At 44.1% G+C, this 21,506-nt stretch overlaps 1 protein-coding gene across 3 annotated transcripts in view; it reads right to left on the bottom strand.

Moving 5' to 3' along the window:
• The window catches only part of ASCC3 (activating signal cointegrator 1 complex subunit 3), a 221,351-nt gene that overhangs the window by 129,864 nt on the left and 69,981 nt on the right, over positions 1–21,506 (bottom strand). For 2 of the 3 annotated variants that reach the window (XM_078774076.1, XM_068110738.2), the window contains 11 exons: positions 21,273–21,398; positions 20,957–21,160; positions 20,569–20,709; positions 20,188–20,352; positions 17,000–17,176; positions 16,778–16,849; positions 8,550–8,684; positions 8,107–8,298; positions 7,719–7,943; positions 7,476–7,595; positions 7,172–7,336 (listed from right to left, as the gene is read on the bottom strand). In XM_078774076.1, the coding sequence (XP_078630202.1) occupies positions 7,172–7,336; positions 7,476–7,595; positions 7,719–7,943; positions 8,107–8,298; positions 8,550–8,684; positions 16,778–16,849; positions 17,000–17,176; positions 20,188–20,352; positions 20,569–20,709; positions 20,957–21,160; positions 21,273–21,398 (1,722 nt within the window). The remainder of the gene's footprint in view (positions 1–7,171; positions 7,337–7,475; positions 7,596–7,718; positions 7,944–8,106; positions 8,299–8,549; positions 8,685–16,777; positions 16,850–16,999; positions 17,177–20,187; positions 20,353–20,568; positions 20,710–20,956; positions 21,161–21,272; positions 21,399–21,506) is intronic. The other variant, XM_068110739.2, reaches the window with a different exon arrangement.

Raw genomic sequence — 21,506 nt, forward strand, 5'->3', positions numbered from 1 at the left:
CAATAGCGTTCTTCCTTATGCCTAGATACACCCACACACCAGAAGGTACTTCGCTTATTTTTCAAGATATTTCGCTCACAAGGTTCAGACATATATATGGTGGCGGCCGTCCTGGATTTTGACGTGGCGACCCACTTTACAATAGCGGTCTTCCTTATGCCGAGATACACCCACACACCAAATTAGAAGTTGGTACTTCGCTTATCTTTCAAGATATTCTTCTCACAAGATTCAGACATACATGGCGGCGGCCATCTTGGATTTTGACCTGGCGACCCAATTTTAAACAGCGTTCTTCCGTGTGCCTAGATACACCCACACACCAAATTAGAAGTTGGTACTTCACTTATTTTTCGAGATATTTCGCTCACAAGGTTCAGACATATATATGGTGGCGGCCATCTTGGATTTTGACGTGGCAATCCAATTTTCAATAGCGTTCTTCCTTATGGCGAGATACACCCACACACCAAATTAGAAGTTGGTACTTCGCTTATTTTTCAAGATATTCATCTCACAAGGTTCAGACATACATGGCGGTGGCCATCTTGGATTTTGACGTGGCGACCCAATTTTCAATAGCGTTCTTCCTTATTCCGAGATACACCCACACACCAAATTAGAAGTTGGTACTTTGCTTATTTTTCAAGATATTCATCTCAAGTTTCAGACATACATGGCGGCGGCCATCTTGGCTTTTGACGTGGCGACCCGATTTTAAACAGCCTTCTTCCTTGTGCGTAGATACACCCACACACCAGATTAGAAGTTGGTACTTCGCTTACTTTTCAAGATATTTCGCTCACAAGGTTCAGACATATATATGGTGGCGGCCATCTTGGATTTTGACGTGGCGACCCAATTTTCAATAGCTTTCGTCCTTATGCCGAGATACACCCACACACCAGGTTAGAAGTTGGTACTTCGCTTATTTTTCAAGATATTCATCTCACAAGGTTCAGACATACATGGCGGCGGCCATCTTGGATTTTGACGTGGCGCCCCAATTTTCAATAGCGTTCTTCCTTATGCCTAGATACACCCACATACCAGATTAGAAGTTGGTACTTCGCTTATTTTTCAAGATATGCAGGTTACAAGGTTCAGACATACATGGCATCAGACATACATGGCGGCGGCCATCTTGGATTTTGACGTGGGTTGCACCCACACACCAAATTCGAATGCGGTCCTTCGCTTACGCACACCCGCAAGCACGCACGCCGCACACACGCAAACACGCACGCCCGGACGGATGGACGAACAGACACACGGACGGAGGGGAAAGCCATAGTCCACCTTTCGCTCCGCTGAGCGACGGGGGACAAAAATAATGTTAACTTTAGGTCATGTAGAGTGGTGTACAAGATAACCAGCATTTGCCAGACTGCCTCCAGGTAAGTGGAGAGGTACTCGGGGTATGGGTCACTTATAGGTGGACAGAGATGGTTATGTCATTGGGACTATCTACAGAGGTAGTGTTGAAGATGGGGCTGGTGACCATGCATGTACAACTCAGATTGCTTAAGGGAAAATCGCAATTTAAAGCACGTTTCTCTTGCCGTGTTTCTCTTGCCCTTTTCTCAGATGTGACTTTTCAGGTGAAGCAAAATACTGCAGTAGAGATTCACCACAAACGTGTTCAAAACTGTTAGCATTTCTTAATAAAGCTCATCATTCGAAAATCCAAGTGCAATACCAGAGTCTCACTCTGGGACATAGCTGCTAATCTGCAGCGTGTCTCTCAGCGTCACCTGGGAACAAATGGGAGAAATGACTCTCCAAACACAATTTATTTTCAATCTTGTGAAAGCATCGTGGGGTATTCTCAAAGGGATTTCTTCGCAACACAATAATGCTGAAGAGGTTGCCTCCTACCACGGTAAATTGAAGGCTCGATGCAGAGAGATTTTGAACTCGTATCTTTCAAATTTGGAACAATTCCTACCATTTTGGCAAGATGGCTGTTAGTCTTCCATTGGTTTTGCTCGATTCTTTCATCAGAATAATGCAACGCCACAACAACGAGGCATTCTTGTCAAAGCATCTCTTTTTTCCTTACCAAAAAAAAATAAAAATAAAATCACGTGAAATCCTTACTTCAAATCACGTGAAAGATGGCCATGATAAAACTTTTCTTTATTAGATGTCATTTAAAGTTTGGCTTTCATCAACAATCAAGTAAATGATTTTATGATGAATAACGTTTACTTTTAATAGTTTTTAGACTGCGACGAGGCCATGGGGGTTGCTCGGGCACCACCGTTAATATTTAAAGCAATAATTAATTTACCAATTGTATTTTTATTCAGTAGTTATTGGATGATAATATCAGATTGTCTGCACATAATCAACGGTTCACTATTGTGGGCTCCATAGCCTGCAATACAGTTTGGCGACAGCCCTGCTGTCATAGAAGAGTTCACACGTCATCACCGGTGGCGGCTGTAGAACAAACGTTTTTGCCGACTTTAATTGCCATGTTTTTTGATGGCAAAAGGTATGCTCACTTTCAAAAGTTGTAGTTCAGTTTGCCCTTTTTCTTTTTCACTCTGCTCCAATATCTGATGGTAATTGGCCACACCAGCATTTACATTTGATTCAATCATCTAAAGTTTTTCTGGTACAATATGTGTTGCATGTTTTTATACTCAAACCGTGTCCCATCTTTCGTACTCAAGGATTCACGCTGTTGTACAATACAAATGGTACCATTGAAAATGTAACAAGAAAGAGCATTCAGAGATTGCAGACCCTCACCAGGACATGTTTTCAGTGGTTTTTAAGGCTTTTGTAGTAAAACAAATATGGCGGCCAAACCACATGACCGATGACGTCATCTTTTTTTCCTCCACCAATTTATCCCTAGATGATGCTGAAGAAATTTCATCTTAATCGGATGAAGGTTTGTACTTGTCGTATTATGACGTCATAATGGAGGCACCTATGACATCATCATTAACATATTTTATTCCCCAAGGAGAGTTCTTTACAATGCGCCATGTCTCAATTTTTCTATGCAGCACTCTCTGAGATATAGAGGTGCAAACCTTTTCGGTTTTTCCAACATTGCGCCCATACCACATGACCTATGACATCATAATTATCATAAAAAAATTATACAGGTGGAGTTGCACCTATGTTGAAAATTTCCTGTCAATTGGACCAATGGTTGCAGAGAAAATCACATTTATTCTGTATGGAAAAACAAACAAACAAACAGACAGACAGACAAATGGACTCAAATGCAATACCCTCTCCTCTGGCGAGGGTAACAAGCTCCCCTGCTTTGATCGGACACTGTGATTTTAAGTTTCACTTCATTCTGTTCAGCGGTTTCAGAGAAGAATATTTTTTCAAGGTTTTTGTTCAAACCAAGAGGGCTGCCAAACCACATAAAATCGATGATGTTTTAGTTATCACACTTGTATCCCCATGCGCGGTCAATGAAATACTCTCGGATCCACTGGGTCAGCTGGTTGAGAGAAGATGGTTTTAAAAAAGGTTTTATAAAGGTCTTACCTCCAATCAAACATGGCTGTTAGACTGTGTGACCAATGATGTTTAAAATTTCAAACTATGTTCCCCAAGACGAGTTGTTCATATACATTAAATTCGGCATCAATTGATTACACGGTTCAAGAGAAGGATTTTTTTAAAGTCGTCATTAAATCCAATATGGCTGCAAAGCCCAAACCACATGACCGATGATGTTTCAGTTAACACACTTGTATCGCCATGGGTAGTCGATGATGTACTAACGTTTTGGATCAATTGGTTCGGTGGTTTGAGAGATGTTTTGAAAAGGTTTTAGCTTACTTCCAACATGGCTGCCAGACGATGTGTCTTGTAACTTTGACATTTTAAAATAATAATCACCATGGCTAGTCGAGCATATGTATGAAGTTTTGCATTGATCTGTAAAGCGGTAATGGAGAATATTTTAAACGTTTTTATTTTCAATCCAATATGGCTACCAGACAACAACCGATGGCGTCATCAATTTAATTATCCACTCACATCGAGTCATAGGTCAGATATATGAAATTCTAGATTTTTCAGATTAAAAAAAAAAATTTTTTTGGTGTACAAGATCGAGGCTCGTGTAAGAGCTAACATTAATCACATAAAAACAAACTGACACATAAAATATATGATAAAGGGAGCAGGAGACAAGATGGGGGTGAGAAAGGGAAGCACACAAGTACAACAGTAGAGAACAGGGACATCGGGAGATCTGTAGGAGGGAGAGGGCATGGGAAGGGGGGGGGGGGGTGGGGGTAAAATAACACATGGACACTGCTATGACTTCCAGAAAAGAAGTCGGTATTTCAAAAAAAGTGGATCTGGGGTGAATTAACAGGGATAGAAAAGATCAAGGTTTTGGATGGGGGAAGATAAGAGATGGTGGTGAACAGCTGTTTTAAAGACCTGGAGGGAGGAGTGGGATTGAAGAGATTAAGGGAGTTTTTTTTTTCCAGAGGCAGGAGAAAAGTGGAATAAAAGAGTGAAGGTGAGCAGAGAGTCTTGATTTTGACAGTTTCACTAGAAGAGGGTTGCTGGCAGATCTTGAGCAACCTGTATAAATATTTGGGGGGGACAGAGCACAGACAGAGCTGGGGGAGCTATGCCGGAGAGGAGGCAGTATAAGACAGAAAGACCACCAACCTGTTTGTGGTGAGTGAGTGAAAGGCCCTCGGAGTTAGCTACATCGCGAGAGATTCCAACGATTCTGAAAGCTTTGGTTTCTACAGCGTGAAGCCGAGCTAGGTGTGAGGCAGGAGCACCGGCCCAGAGGGGAGAACAGTATTCCATTGAGCTGCAGATGAAAGCCTTGTATGTATGTATGTATGTATGTATGTATGTATGTATGTATGTGGTGAGGAGCTCAGGTGTGCCAAGGAAGGACTTCGCACGACGGAGGATGCCCAGTCGGCGACTGGCTTTGGAGGCCATCTTGGAAATGTGGTTTTCCCAGGAAAGATCATGGCAGATAGTGAGACCCAAAAGCTTGTGTGACAGAACTTCTTGGAGAGGATTGTTGAGAAGGTAGATGGGAGGGTTGTCCAGTCAGTCTTTTCGGAGAGACATAGCAAGAGTGTGAGATTTGTCAGGATTGAAAGACATGTTCCACTTGTTTGACCAGTCTGTGATTTTGTCCAGGTCTGCAGAGAGTGAGGAGGCTGCAGACTACCGATCTGAGAGATGAGGAATGGAGCGGCACAGAGTGGAGTAATCAGCAAAGAGATAGAGAGGATTTTCAAGAGTCGGAGAGATCATTGATAAAAATAACCACTTTTAGAGGCCATTTTTCCCCGCAAAGTGGGGGTTGGCCTTTTTCGGGCACCGTGGTTGTTGTTGTTTTTGTTGGTCTCCTTTTTGAAGCAATGTTTTACAGCCGGATGCCCTTCCTGCCGCCAACCCTGTTTGTCACTTTTTATGACAAACAGGGAATTACCAGTGAACTGGTACTCAATTAGCCGAACTCGGAAGGATGACAGGCTGATTCAACCCCCCTGGCGTTAATTCAGCGATCGACCGGGATTCGAACCCAGGATCCTAGGATCCTAAGCTGGCACCCTAGCCGCTAAGCCAACACCAGGAGAGATCATTGATGAAGACCAGAAAAAGCACAGGGCCCAGAACAATGCCTTGGGGAACTCCAGCCTGAACAGGAAGGGGAGATGAGAGAAACACATTCAGGGCCACACGTTGACTACGACCTGAGAGGAAGTACGCAAGCCATGCGTGGAGATTTCCATGGATACCATAGGAGGAGAGTTTGGTGAGCAGAGCGAGGTGCCAGACCGTATCGAATTTAAGGCACGCAAGGTGATAAGGATGTAGATGCAACCAATTATGGCTGGAATACCACTTCATTGATGACATCAACGTTATCACCATATGTACCCCATAGGGAGTTGATGACATATGCCAAGTCATTATTTTTTGTTTAGCGGTTTCAGACTTGTCCAAGTTTTTTCCTTTAATCCAATATTACTGCCATACCATGTGACCTATGACATCAGAGTTATCAATTAAATAATCTCCATGGGGAGTCTCTCTTATGTTTAAAGTTTCGTAGCGATCGAATAAGTGGTCGCAGAGAAAAACAAGACCGAAAGTCTAACATCGGTGTAGCCCAGCTTGTTTGATACTTTAGTTGAAGAGGACAGTATAACCTGGGTGGGGATACAAGTGAGCAAATAATGTAAGTATTAAAATTTTGACTTCAGACATCAACAGCTGGTTCGTGAATGACTTAAATGATGGCGAATGACAAACGATGAACCAATAAATTCCACATTCCTGTGCCACCTTCAGTCGAATGTCAGGCATTGAGAGCAGGTTCTCTATATTTTCATTCCAAACAGCATCATTCCTCATTTCAATCACAAATAAATACTATAATATTAATATATGAAAATATCATGTTAAATCACGATTGTATTGAGATATCAATCCAGCAAACCATAATCATATGTTCACTTCCAGATTCGGGAGCAAGATCCATGTCGATCACATTTCAAAATCATAATTGTATTGAGGAATTTCTGAAACGTCGTATCTACCTTACAACACCCGCTGGGACCTAAAACGTTCCACAGAAGGTTATTATATTTCCTTTTAGTAAAATATGCAACTGAAATGGTTACTAAATGCATCCCCGTGTCACATTACCAGATCCTCAGCTCTGATTGGTGTATGTAATGTATGTGGGGACATAACGGACAGACAAATACTGTTCTAGATGGCATTGCCCTCCAGGCTATGCCGTAAAAATGTAAAGCAAAAATATATAGATGCAGACACACATACAGATACACGGACAAACACACAGATAGAAAGGTATTTCAATAGTCTCACAAACTCTTTGGGGCGAGACTAATACTCCACTCTGACTGTATTTCCCCAGAAAGAAAGTAGAAGAAAAGGGTAAAAAATAATTCCAGGGGAGGGGAGGTGGGGGGGGGGGGGGTGGGGGGGGGGGGTGGCCATTCTTGGTTAGCCAATGAGGCCGTAGTCTGAAGACTGGGGAGGTTTGAAGTGTAGGGGTCTTCCTCATCAGGCGGTCCCTGTCCATTGGTTGTACCACAACAAACACACCTCTTCCACCAGAACCACGGATATTGGGTCATATATCAATAGCACTTTAAACTCTACCACGTACCTCCATGGTTGAGTATTTGATGTAGAAATGACTGGAGATACGCCCAAGGTCTGTGGAGAAGAAGTAATTGGTACGCTCATCAAATCTAACAAGACGAGCGTTGTCCAACTTCCGCCCAGCATCCTTCACCAATTCTTCTCGATGTTTCAGCAGCTCGGGATCCGACTTTGAAGAGGGTGAGGAGAAGACCAGTGATGATCGCAGTGTACATGTTAAGTTTCACAATAGATCAGAAATACTTCAGAATCCAAGGCATTTCGTCGTCTTAAAAGATCACTCCCCTCAACCCTGTATGAAGAGATACCTGAGTAGCAGTGTGAATGATGCCATACGCAAGCGGGTTCTTTCGCATGCGAACATAAAGGTAGGTGTAACTCAACCACTTCACCGCTTCCTCCACGGAAGTCACAGTTCCCAGTGTGATCTAAGGGGCCAGAGCGATAAGCATACAGTGAATGAAGACATGGTGCCATGATGTAGCAGCTCTGATACAAGGCACAGACAAATTAAAGGAAAAAAAACATTTAAAAAGTGAATAGAAAACCACCTCTGCATTGAGGTTGTCCGGGAGGCTGTTCAAAAACTGGCTTTCAATGGGGTTGCGCTGAGTGAGGAGCGACAAGTAGTGTGCAAGTTTGTCATGGTTAGTGAGTATGATACCATGACCAAAGACATCAAATTGGGGTCGCCCAGCACGTCCGAATATTTGTTGAACATCTAGGATACCCAAGTCCACAAATGCACCACGTTTTGCATCGTAGATCTGCGTGCCCTGTCAAGAAACAAACTGAGAGACTTAGTTCATTGCCCTGTGAGAGGTTTGTTCCCCAGAGAAAACAACAAAAAAACAGGGGGAAAAAAATAAATAAATAAGGGTGTCAACAGGCCACTCAAACAAAATGAACAACAATAATAGTGAACAAAAAAAAGCAAACCTTTATGATGACTGCATGCGCAGGTAAGTTGACTCCCCAGGCGAGGGTGGCTGTGCATACGAGCACACGCACAAATCCCTTCATGAAGAAGTTCTCGACGAGTGAGCGGTCATTGCGCAGCATGCCTGCATGGTGTACAGCAAGCCCATTTGGGAACAGCTCGTGAAGCTGCTTATTCCGAGTCCGTTGCATCTGCACAGTAGCCCACAGAGTACATGGTTAGGTTAGCTCAAGTAGAGGTTCCACTTAATATTACAATGAGGTAGGTTTTCCAAGCAGACCTCTCAGGTAGTAATTTGGAAACAAAAAACACGAGGAACTCCTATCACATCCACCTCACCACACGTGTTGCCCCTTGGCCACACACCCAAGTCGCTGTCAGCTCTTGCTCACAAACCCCAGACATTCCCTCCCATGCCTAACCCTGGTCCCAAAATTTTCACCTGTTTTTGTGCATCTCCAAATGAAGCAGACTGCTTGGGCAGGAAGAAATGTTCTTCACCACGATTCTTTGCCATTTCAAGCAAAGCCATAGCTGTGCGAACAGTGGCATTCCTCGCGTGAACGAAGACCATCACCTGAAGGCAAGAAATGCCATCGAGATTATTTAATTCCTCTTTTGCACAACCTATAACAGTCATTGACATAGAGGGCAACACATATTTTTATTGTACAGGGCAACTTCGCCAAGTAGGTACGTACCGAACATCTCTGAAATCAAAAGCCAATGCACCTTTCTTGGATTAAAAGAGGAAACCGTACTCATCTCACCCAGTCAGCCCATACAGTTGAAATTTGGCTCTTTAGTCAGAGTTGGAAAAATGCTTTGGACAGCAACTTAACCAACATCCTGATACACTTAACCAGAATACACAAAGCACAATCCTCACATTAGCACAATTAGCAAAAAGTATTGTTCGGGATGATCACAAACTAAGCTGAGATATTCTCCTCAAGGACTTTCACGTAGACAAGGTAAAAAAAAACATCTCCCAATGTCACGACGATGGTGGTCATTTGTAAGCTCACGCTCTGGCTTGCTTGGTGCACGTGACATTTCTGCCTGCAACAGTATGGTGCACAATTCTGATAGTCTGTGTGCACCTTCTTAGACATGGATACAATGCCATGTTAATGTTCTACAACAAACAATGAGCCTATGATCTGCAAATCATACATACACATGTAGACAAATACATGAGCCAACCAAACCTGACTCCAGCCAAACACGGTCACTGAGGTTGGGAGAAGCGACGCCACTCCTCAGAGCTCTCTAGGTACCAGCGAAAAACTTCTAAGATGATGTCACTATTCTCTCTCCACACATAGTGGGTCAATTTGGGAGGAAGTTCCAAATCCCCATTGGATGATAACCGAAGTGGTTTGTTCATACTCTATCTTTCAAATACTGCGTGAGTGAGCTTTCAAATACTGAGCTCAAATACATCGAATACTCAAAGCTCAAAAAATCAAATACTCAAACACTGAGCTTTCAAATACTGAGCTTTCAAATACTGAGCGTCAAGTGAGGAAGCAGCATGTACCATCTATAAAGTCTTTGGTAAGACTCAGTCGCAGTTCAAACCACAGATCTCCCAGACTCAGAGCAGACGCTCTACCTATGCCCACAGTCTGGTATCATACTATAATACGTAATTTGGTATCTCTCTGTGACGATTGTTGACTGCGATGCATTCGGTCCTTACATATCCAATCTCAACCAAACTTGACAGGGAGACTAACGGTCAAATAATGATGGTTGTAGCGATTTAACTTCCATTCTCCCCCCTCCCAATCGGGGTTTTCCTCACCAAGGGGGTTGCGTTTTGAGGTATATATCCATGTTAAGACAGCTTTATTGTGGCGTTTTTCCAAAGCCCACATCCAATAACTGATCCAATAACTTTCGTTCTCTGTATTCCCAGTCTTTTCACCCATAGCCTACCTACTTCCTTGTGTAAATCTCAACTCAAAAAAAAAAAAAAAAACCATTTCCTTCTCTGTTCTCATTCGTTTATTCATTCTTATTCGTTCGTTCGTTCTTCGACAACGTGTTTCTCCCCCATTTCCCCAGATAGTTTTCACTGTTATTAACCTTCAATGTTTACACTTTCCCCTCAAGTTATGTATTCCGTCATATTTTATAACACCTTTTTCTTCTTCTTCTTTAAAAGGCTGCTTTCGACTTGCTCACCAAATCAATTCATCCCAAAAAAAATATCCATCTCCTATAGTGCCTTTTTTCTACATTCCCTAAACTCTCCTGCACTCCATCCTCCATCCAGTGTCCTTAAACGTATCTTTAACTCGAAGGTCACAAGAAACTCATTTTGCAATAAATGTTCGTTTCCCATAAATCGTACACTTTCTAAAATCCAATCTCACCCCTCCCCTCCAAATCTTCCCCATAACCCCTCCCCTCCAAATCTTCCCCATCACCCCTCCCCTCCAAATCTTCCCCATCACCCATCCCTTTCAAATCTCCCCCCTTGCCCCCTCCCTCCTAAACTACCCCCTCACCCCTCCCCGCCAAGACGCCCCCTCGCCCCTCCCCTCCTAGACTCCTCCCTCACCCCTCCCCTCCAAATCTCCCCCATATCCCATCCCTTTCAAATCCCTCCCCTGTCCCTTCCCTCCCAAACTCCCCCCTCACTCCTCCCCTTCAAATCTCCCCACCCTCATTGCTTCTCAATTTCCCCCCTCTCACTCCCCTCCTCAAAGCGTCCTCCCCGCTTCTTCCCCCTTCCAACTCTCACCTCCATCTCCCCCAACCTTCTGCCTCGCTCTTCCCCCTCCTCAAATAACACCTCATTGTGCCTCACCCAATCACCATCAAACCTTTTGTCCGCCCCATCCTTCCCTTTCTCCGAGCTATTCTGAAATCTCTGACACACCTTCAACAGCTCTCCCTACCTCTTCCACCTCTTCCACATCTTACCCTACCCCGCCTCCCCCCTGTTCTGTATCTGATGCTCCCCCTTCCTCTTCATTAACGGTATGGACCTCAAACATCCGGGGCCTTCGTTCAAACTTAACTGATCTCTCCATACAGGTTGCTTCTGTCAAACCAGACGTGATCTGCTTAACAGAAACTTTCCTCCTTTATGATGTCTCTGATTCCTTAGTATCTCTCCCGGGCTACTCCCTCCTCCGGTATGATAGACCTGAGCCTCGTCCTGGAGGCGGGGTTGCTATCTTTATCAAAAACTCTCTTCCTCACTCACCCTGCACTGCACTCTCTCCACCTCACCCCCAGAAATACCTCTGGCTACGGCTTCCCCTTCGCTCCCACCTCTTGTTCATATGTGTGTTGTACCGTCCACCAAACATTGATGACTCCATCTATATCTCGCTGTCTGATAATATGGACCAACTTCTATCGACTCATCCCAACTCTCTCTTCCTCATATGTGGTGATTTCAACTGTCATCATGCCAGTTGGCTGGGTGTGGGTACCTCTCTCACCAGCCATGGCTCCTCAGCAAAGGACTTCTGCGACTCACTGGGACTGACACAATCTGTCAATTTCCCGACCCGGATCTCAGTCAACGGAACATCTTCTCTTCTGGACTTGGTTATGACTAACTTCCCTGAAAATGTCTGCTGCTCTTCTTCTGCTCCAATCGGATCATCTGATCATGTCCTTGTTAAAGTGGACATCTCTCTGACCATCCTCAGGGAGCCTGCTCAGCGTCGACGAGTCTGGCATTTCACTCAGGCCAACTGGCACGGTCTTCAAGCAGCCATCAATCATCTGGACTGGTCTCCCATCTCTACCACCTCTGACATCAACTCAGCCTGGGAATTCTTCCAAAGTAAATTGCTCTCTCTCATGCACAGATTTATCCCATCTCGTCTTGAGTTGTCATACCCTTCCTCCCGTCCATGGTACACGGAATCTTGTGGTGAGGCTGTTGCCCAGAAACAACTTGCCTTCGTCTCCTGGAAAGCAAATCCAACGGAAGGAAATCTCATTTCCTTTCACAAAGCCCGAAACAAGTGTGTGTCCACCCTCAGGAGAGCCAGGAAACAATATCTCTCCGTTCTCAAGACCGAACTCTCTTATCTGTCTCCCTCTTCCAAATCCTGGTGGCGTCTGGTCAAATCCGTTTCTGGTGTTTGTTCCCCCTCCATCCCCTCCCTTACCTCAAACGGCTACACAGCTGACACCGCACGTGAAAAAGCTGAATGCCTCAACTCTGTGTTTGCCTCTAAATCTTGTGTCCCAAACCCATCCCTCTCTGTACCCACCATACCCAGTCGTACCCTGCTGCTCCTGGACTCCGTGTCCTTTCCTCCTGACAAGGTGGAAAAGTTTCTGTCAACCCTCGACTCTGATTCTGCAACTGGACCCGACGGCATCAGCCCACGGGTCCTAAAATCCTGCTCTGCCACTCTATCTCACCCTCTCTCTGTTCTCTTCACCCTCTCTTTTGCTAAAGGTCAACTGCCATCTGCTTGGAAATCAGCCAACATCACCGCTTTGCACAAAAAAGGTGCAAAAACAGATCCTAGCAACTACAGACCAATCAGCCTTCTCCCAATTATCAGCAAAGTCATGGAATCCATCATTGCTTCGGATATGAAATCTTTCCTCTTCTCCAATGGCTTGATCTCTGATCATCAATTTGGTTTCAGACCAGGTCACTCTACTCTGGACATGCTGCTTCTGCTGTCTCAACAATGGATGGAGGTCCTCAATGCCAAACAGGAAATTAGAGCTGTCTCCCTCGACATATCACGTGCCTTCGACACGGTCTGGCACCCCGCTCTGCTCACCAAACTCTCCTCCTTTGGTATCCATGGAAATCTCCACGCATGGCTGGCGGACTTCCTCTCTAGTCGTCGTCAACGTGTGGCCCTGAATGGGTTTCTCTCATCTCCTCTTCCTGTTCAGGCTGGAGTTCCCCAAGGCAGTGTTCTGGGCCCCGTGCTTTTTCTGGTCTTCATCAATGATCTCTCTGACTCTCTTGAAAATCCTCTCTATCTCTTTGCTGATGACTCCACTCTCTGCCGCTCCATTCCTCTTCCCTCAGATCGGCAGTCTGCATCCTCCTCACTCTCTGAAGACTTGGACAAAATCACAGACTGGTCAAACAAGTGGAACATGTCTTTCAATCCTGACAAATCTCACACTCTTACTATGTCTCTCCGAAAAGATCGACTGGACAACCCTCCCATCTACTTTCTCAACAATCCTCTCCAAGAAGTTCTGTCGCTCAAGCTTTTGGGTCTCACTATCTGCCATGATCTTTCTTGGGAAAACCACATTTCCAAGCTGGCCTCCAAAGCCAGTCGCCGACTGGGCATCCTCCGTCGTGCGAAGTCCTTCCTCGGCACACCTGAGCTCCTCACCACATACAAGGCTTTCATCCGCAGCTCAATGGAATACTGTTCTCCCCTATGGGCCGGTGCTCCTGCCTCACACCTAGCTCGGCTTCACGCTGTTGAAGCTTTCAGAATTATTGGAATCTCCCGCGATGAAGCTATCTCTGAGGGCCTTTCACTCACTCACCGCAGGTAGGTAGGTGGTCTTTCTGTCTTCTACCGACTCCTCTCCGGCCTTGCACCCCCAGCTCTGTCTGTGCTTTGTCCCCCAAATATTCCTACAGGTCGCACAAGATCTGCCAGCAACCCTCTGATGGTTAAACTGCCGAAATCTCGGCTCTCTGCTCACCTTCACTCTTTCATTCCTCTTTTCTCCCGCCTCTGGAACAAACTCCCTCACTCCCTTCAATCCCACTCCTCCCTCCAGGTCTTTAAAACAGCTGTTCACCACCATCTCTTATCTTCCCCCATCCAAAACCTTGATCTTTTCTACCCCCGCTAATTCACCCCAGATCCACCTTGTTTGAAATTCCAACTTCTTTCCTGGAAGTCCTGGCAGTGTCCATATGTTTTATACCTCTCCCACCGCCCCCTTCCCATGCCCCCCCCCCAAAGCCCTCGCCCTCTCTCAGATCTCTCGATGTCTCCATGTCTCTCGGTCTCTGCTCTCAAATGTTGTGTTTGTGTCCTTCCCCCTCTCTCCCCATCTTGGCTACCGCTCCCGATGTTATATGTTTTATGTGTCGGTTTGTCTTTCTGTGTGATTAATGTTCGCTCTTTCACGAGCCTCGATCTTGTATACAATAACAAAAAAAAGAAAAGAAAAAAAAAAGCCACTTCCAAAAACAAAAGTAATAACAACGCCGATGATAACAGCATAACATTAATATTATGACAAAACAATATTGACACTAATAATATCCCTCCTCTCCAAATAGTTTCCTCCTTGAAAAAACGCTGTGTTAATGTGAATAAATAGCTTATGATGGCTTTTCATTGGAGCAACGGCCTCTACCAGAAGTAAAAATCTTATAAACCTCAAACACGTATGATTACCTTTTTAAAGTCGCTAATGCTGTTGAACACCAAGCTGAAATAAATTTAGAGGAATACCGTCACCCGTGAGGCAATCTATGCTTATCACGTCGACGATCACACCTGATCGTAGATCTACTGTAGTTTATATACCCCACAAGGGTTAATAACATGACTCTTCCTGTCGCTAACATGGCGTTTTTCCAAGGCCGCTTCTAATAACAAAAGTAATAACAACACTGATGATAATAGCATACTATTAATGTTATTACACAACAATATCCCCCCTCCCCATGGGGTTTTGGGATTTGCAATACTGCCCCGTGCCCCCCCCACCCCCCGCACTGCCAGACACCCTTACGGATGTAAATTTTATTATAGGGAGTTTAGAATGGTGAGGCACGGTCTGATATATTCAATTCAATGACCTGATCTAACACAAGTAATAGTAATAGGCAATAATTATGTCTTGTTCCGAGGGATTTAAATCCTCCAAGGAAACGGATAGCCGAATGAGTTTACACTCCGAGGCATTCAGTCAAAAATGACGGTGTTCTTTACACGCGAGGGAAAAGAGAATGACAAACTTACCTTCACGGGTCCCACCGGACATCCTCCAACCTGCGATAATTAATTCAAACCGACCTGGATTTAAAATGTACAAAAATACCGGCTCTTTTGAAGAAATGCCGGTAACAAAATAACACATGGCAAAACTAGGATTCCTAAATGGGACGTCCCCACACAGACTCGTATACAGACAAAGGGAACAATAAAAGTGAAAATAAATGTGTGTGTGTTTTTAGGTACTTAGCTCTGAGCGTCTCCTGAACCCCCTCGGGAATCGCCAAAGACCCCGCATCCTGAGGAACAGCACAGGCCTCCGTGCACACTTCGCTCGCGGGAAACGCAGGCCTCTGTCCACAGTTCGCTCCTCCTCACAATCACGATGATGATGTCAGAACACGACCGTTCACCACCAAACCCCACAGCCAAGAACTTGTAAACTTTGACCGTTCGTTGAGACTGTCCCACCGCAAGAAAGTTTATCGGCGACCGTTCACCTCCAGATCCAGAAACCAAGAGAGAAAATGTCGGTCCTCCAACTCCTTTGTACTCAAGGCTCTGATGTCATCCGATGCCGCCCGTGCCTGCTCCTATCAGCCAATCCCCCTCTTCGTTGCTCGACAAATCTCACCAATCACTGCTTTCCGGGGCGTGGCCTCCCGGACCTGCCTGCTTGATGTTGTCACACGTCGGTGGTATCATCGTTGGTGCTCAAAGTCCTGTTTCCGGTTAGCTTTTATTTAGTGTCTTTTAATGCGCTATTGCCTGGCTTTGCTCTGTGTGTGTGCTGCAGTGTCATAAGGAACACAGGAAAAGCTTACAGAGGCAATTACATAAAGGGGATTAATTACCCATAACCCCTAACTAATTAACATAACCCCACCCCTCTCATGGGGACACTTATACGCGCTTACACGACATCCGGTCTAAATTAATTTCCTACTTATGATACATGGGGTTTCTTCTTCTTCATCGCGACATACGGAGCATGGTATACTATAAAATTCTACCTGGCTCTAAGGTAATCATTGTCTACCTCCCCCCCCCCCCCCCCCGCCACAAACGTAACAATAATAAGGATAATAAAATGACTCCCTCTGCCACCTCAGTAGTGAGCGGGTGTACTAGTTTTAAAAATTCAGCTTTATCTCATGCAAGTTGGGTCATCTGATCAGGTTCGGGTTACTTAGGCTTCATAATTTTCCTTTAGCACATGGAAAATTGATATTTAAATGCAATATATTTGCATCCCGACAGAGAATCGACATGGATGCTGTTACATTTAGAAAAGAGGACATTGGCAACAGAACTTACAATACCATTGACTAGACGACATAAGGGCCAGTTATCGCTCAATTGCCTGTCTGTGAAACACCAGCATGAGAGTTTATAGCTAAGGCATCCATAGAGTCGGCTGTACATCTGGGTGGAACTCCAAGTATCTCATACTTTTTATTTTCCTTTGGTAGTGGCACAGGTATGTGCAAAGAAAAAGGCTTGTTGCCATGCACTTTCTTTAAATATTGTTTATTTGTTGTTATACTGTAGATGGTGGAAGAAGAAATGCAGGCAAGGGGGTTAACAAGGAGAGATGCAGAAAATAGGGCAAAATGGAGAAGATCGTCATGGGGACCGCAAGGCTAAACCCCGCTCTAGCAGGGGAAAATGGCCTTAAAATGCATGTTGTTGTTTGTATACTGTAGATGTCTGGCCGTGCAAGGACAGCTGGCAGAAAACTTACCTGGTGGTTGTTTTTCAACTGCTCAACAACCTTGTCGTAGCACACCTCTTCCATTGCAAGCAGCTGCTGCATCTGAGGGGATGGAAAAAGAGAACTTCATAGAAATTATCACTTTGCCCTACCATGTTCTTGTTTGTATGTTTTCCTTAGTTTAAACCCTGCACACTACAACACCCATTTTCACCCTCAGCTGAAAATCGCAAAACCCTATACCATGCTAACCTTCCCATTCCCTTTGACCCCAATGAAGGTTTGCTTCAGAGGAACAGGCCTGAAACGCCCATCAAAGTAAAAGAGGCCGATTGAGGGGTTGACGTGCAGGAAGGACGCAACATCCAAGTAATTTGGAAGGGTGGCGGAAAGTCCAATGATTCTGATCATGCTTTGTGTACGTTCAACCTGTAGAACACAGAAAAAAAAATACTTCGCTGCTAATTTGAATTTGATCAATTCAAAAGTTAAATTATTTACTGTCATCATGAATTATTATTGAACACTTTGTTCTACAATCTACAGTATTCATTAGGCCTACTGCGTTGTGTTGCTCTGCTGCATTCCTGATGATGAACTGAACACATTACACACTTTTACTTTTGGAACTCTAAAATAGGGCACAGAATTACAAACGTCTCACTTTATGGTGCATTTTATGGTGAAACATTATTTCGCATGCACCATATGGCTGTGGGTAGCATCACTAGCCAGGGATGCAGCTGTGCTACTGATACAATGCCCGCTGCAGGTTAGAGCAGAAATTTGGAATTTATTCATGGTGCTGACAATAGCTCACCTACTCTTTGCTGAAGACAGTGGGATATTTAATGTCCACCTAATAATGCTAGTGGACGGAATGCCCAGTTTAACGTCCATCTGAGGGACGGCACACACAATGATGAATCACCCTGCCTGGGAAACATCAGGAAGACAGTTCAAAGCTGGTTCAGAATTCAAACCTAAGCTAGACAGCTGAGGCAAATGTGCATACCTCTTACCTACCCTGACAGCCACATTATAATGGTAGGTGCTCTGGGATATCATAGTAAAATAAAATAACAATAAAAAGTCTGCATCTGTAATTACAGCTGTGCAAAATCTTGACATTAATGACCATTGCAGGTGGTGTTATTATGTTCAAATGTAACCATGTTCAACAGTCTCATAAACCTTAAAAGTGAATAAAACTTAACTCAAACAAAAGTAACCAACTAGAAAGAAACTGAAAATGCAAAGCCCGTCCGTGTGCGTTTGTATTCAGACGTCTTCTTCTTCTTCCCTATCCTCAAAATAAAAAGTTTTTAAAAAATACAAAATGAAAATTGATGATTTTATCCAGCATTGACCTTTGAGCTTTAGATCTAAAAATAACCAGCTTCTAGCTTTTGATTAGTGAACCAATTCTGCGACCCAACATGAAAATTCTTTGAATTTCAGGTCAATCGGAGGAAAATTGACAATTTGTGATGCTGACCTTTGACCTTTTGACCAAATTATTAATTTGCCTTCTCCATATTCTCATAAAAGCTTTGTTGACAATTCGATGAAAAACTCCCAAATGGTAAATTGAAATTTCAGGTCAATTGGATGAAATTTGATGATTTTATGTGACGCTGACCTTTGACCATTTGACAAAATTATTAATTCCCTTCTCCGTATTATCATAATAAATCTTTGGTGAAAATTTGATGACAATAGCTCAAATGGTAAAAAAAAAAAGTTACGGCTCAGACAGACACACACAACCAGACACACAGACAGAAAGTGATTACAAAACCCTGTCTCCTGCTGTGCATGGGATCAGGATGGGCTAATAACGTCAACAAAGGCCAACAATTTTTACTGCATAATGTACCACATGTAGTATGGCAGATAGTTGCAGGAATTGTGCCTTTGATGATACAAGCATGGCATTTGGCACACAGTCAGAGTATGTCCTAAGAAAGATATTTGGCTATAGGGCCATCGCAGATTTCTGGATGTAGAACCATCGTCTGGCCACTCTGCCATAAAGCCCAGATCGGTGGAGTGTTGCAGTGATGGTTGTCCTTCTGGAAGTTTCTCCCATCTCCACACAGGATCTCTGGAGCTCAGCTAGAGTTACCATCGGGTTCTTGGTCACCTCTCTTACCAAGGCCCTTCTCCCCCGATTGCTCAGTTTGGCCGGACGGCCAGCTCTAGGAAGAGTCCTGGTTGTTCCAAACTTCTTCCATTTAAGAATTATGGAGGCCACTGTGCTCTTGGGAACCTTCGATGCAGCAGAGATTTTTTGTAGGCTTCCCCAGATCTGTGCCTCGACACAATCCTGTCTCAGAGCTCTGCAGGCAGTTCCTTCGACCTCATGGCTTTGTTTTTGCTCTGATATGCATTGTCAGCTGTGAGACCTTATATAGACAGGTGTGTGCCTTTCCAAATAATGTCCAATCAATTGAATTTACCAGAGGTGGACTCAAATTAAGGTGTAGTAACATCTCAAAGATGATCAAGAGAAATGGGAGGCACCTGAGCTAAATTTCAAGTGTCATAGCAAAGGGTATGAATACTTATGTCAATATGATATTTCAGTTTGTTTTTTTTCAATGAATTTGCAAAACTTTCTAAAATCCTGTTTTCTCTTTGTCATTATGGGGTATTGAGTGAAGATTGATGAGGGAAAAAATGAATTTAAACGATTTCAGCATAAGGCTGCAACATAACAAAATGTGAAAAAAGTGAAGGGGTCTGATTACTTTCTGAATGAACTGTATATACATACGGACAGACAAACACTGTTCTAGACAGCTTTGCCCAATGGGCTACGCCGTAAAAAGTTTCAGAAGACCACATTCAAGTGGCCTGGCAAAGCACAAAATTCCTACAGCAGGCTGGCCAAGCATGATGTGGTTTACTTGACGGATGCATCAATGCAGCTGTGCATGAACAAAATCGGTATCGGAAGTTACTTATTTTGAGAGTGTTTCAAATTTATGCCGAATGCTCTTGAAGTGGTGACTGAGAAAGACTGGGAAGAGCAAATCAGAGACTAAATAGATAAATTTGTAAAAACCAAAATGGAGATGCAAATAATAAACCCTAGGCACTGCTGCCGTGATATAAGATTCTATCTTTAAAGCATCAAATGATAGGGTCCATCTGTACGTTGGATCATGTGACATGCCATCGACATATGGCAAATATTTTTGTAATTACAGGCTTGGAAGTGGTGGATGTCAGCTTCAATGTGCTACAATGCATCCAAATGGGGGAAAAAAATAATAATTGCCTGGTGACAGACATACACAATTGGTTTACTTTGCACAGCACCAGAAAAGCATTCTTATACAATAAGCTTCCAGCACCACTAATGTTGAATGTTAGAATAGGGGACACAAAGCTTAGCAAAGAGCAATCCATGTTATCATGATCATCAGCAACACCTGCCGCAGAGTTCTGGAAACAAGGCTTTCCAGGACAGGTCCCCTTTCATCATGCAGAAGGTGGACCTCGTCCAAAATGAGGAGACGGACGAGCTGGCTTAGGCCGATATCCCCCACACTCTTCCTCGTAACAACATCCCACTTTTCAGGAGTAGTCACTAGCATCTGTGCAAACAATGCTTCCTTTCAGGCTATGTGCACAATACATCAATGAAGTATAAATAAGGGTGAGGTGAGGAAAGATGGAGACTAAAGGAAAACGTAAGAAAATTATTGAAAAGAATTGACATGAAAATGAAAGGTAAAGAATTGTGTAAGATCGAGTGGGGTGGTGAGGGGGGGGGGGGGGGGAATTGGAAAGATGATAAGAGCAGCTCCTGCCTGTGTTCGGGTAATCTCAGCCTTGCTCAGCTGCATGTCCCCAGTGAGTTCACGAACAGACAAGCCAAGTGGTTGCAAGCGTTTGGAGAACAATGCAGTCATCTCAGCTGCCAAAGCCTTCATCGGAGCCACGTACACCACCTAAATGAAGGATAAAATAAAAGGAGATAGCAATGTGATGGAGACTGAACTGGGCTGTGTTTTGGGGCGAAAGGGTCCTGATCATTGAGCCGCTACATTTTGCGTTGAAGAGGGCCCGAACATCAGGCGGCTGTGTTTCAGAGTGAAGGGGCCCTGAATGTTCGGCCGCCGCAATTCAGGGCAAAAGGGAAAGAAATTTTCGAACAGGTGAAACGTATAAACAAAGCATTTCTCGGTTGTTCTTCACCTTGAAGTTGTCCTTTTGAACCACACCACCTGGTCCCACATGCTGACGGACCTCACGCAGCACAGCCAGTGTTGCCACGTTAGTTTTACCAGCACCAGTGGGTGCACACACCAGCAAGTTCTCATTGGTATTGTATGCCGTCTCAAATACAATCGACTGGACACGGTTGAGCTGTTTCACACCAGAGAATACAAGTTGCCCAATCTGGGATGGTGGAATGAGGATAAAAGGGAGAATGTTGTGAGATGACACAATATGTCGTTTATGTAGAAAAGCTCAAGGAAGTACCATTTGGAGAGCTGGACATATGACGCACCTCATCCAAGGTGTCTATCGAGATGAGGTCAGAGGAGGTAGCAGGAGGTAGAGGTTGTGAAGGAGGCATGGTGAGCTCCTCATACGTCTTATTATTTTCTGTTTCACACCCTTCAGGAAGCAGCATCTATATTTTAGAAATAGAACATGGAAAAAGTGATAGTTTGAAAATATGCAACAGCCATTTTATTGTATACATAGTCAAGGCTCATGGAAGAGCAAGTGCACTGAACGG

This window comes from Myxine glutinosa, chromosome 3 (genome assembly GCF_964187855.1).
Source record: "Myxine glutinosa chromosome 3, kmMyxGlut1.1, whole genome shotgun sequence".
NCBI classification, from domain to species: Eukaryota; Metazoa; Chordata; class Myxini; order Myxiniformes; family Myxinidae; genus Myxine; species Myxine glutinosa.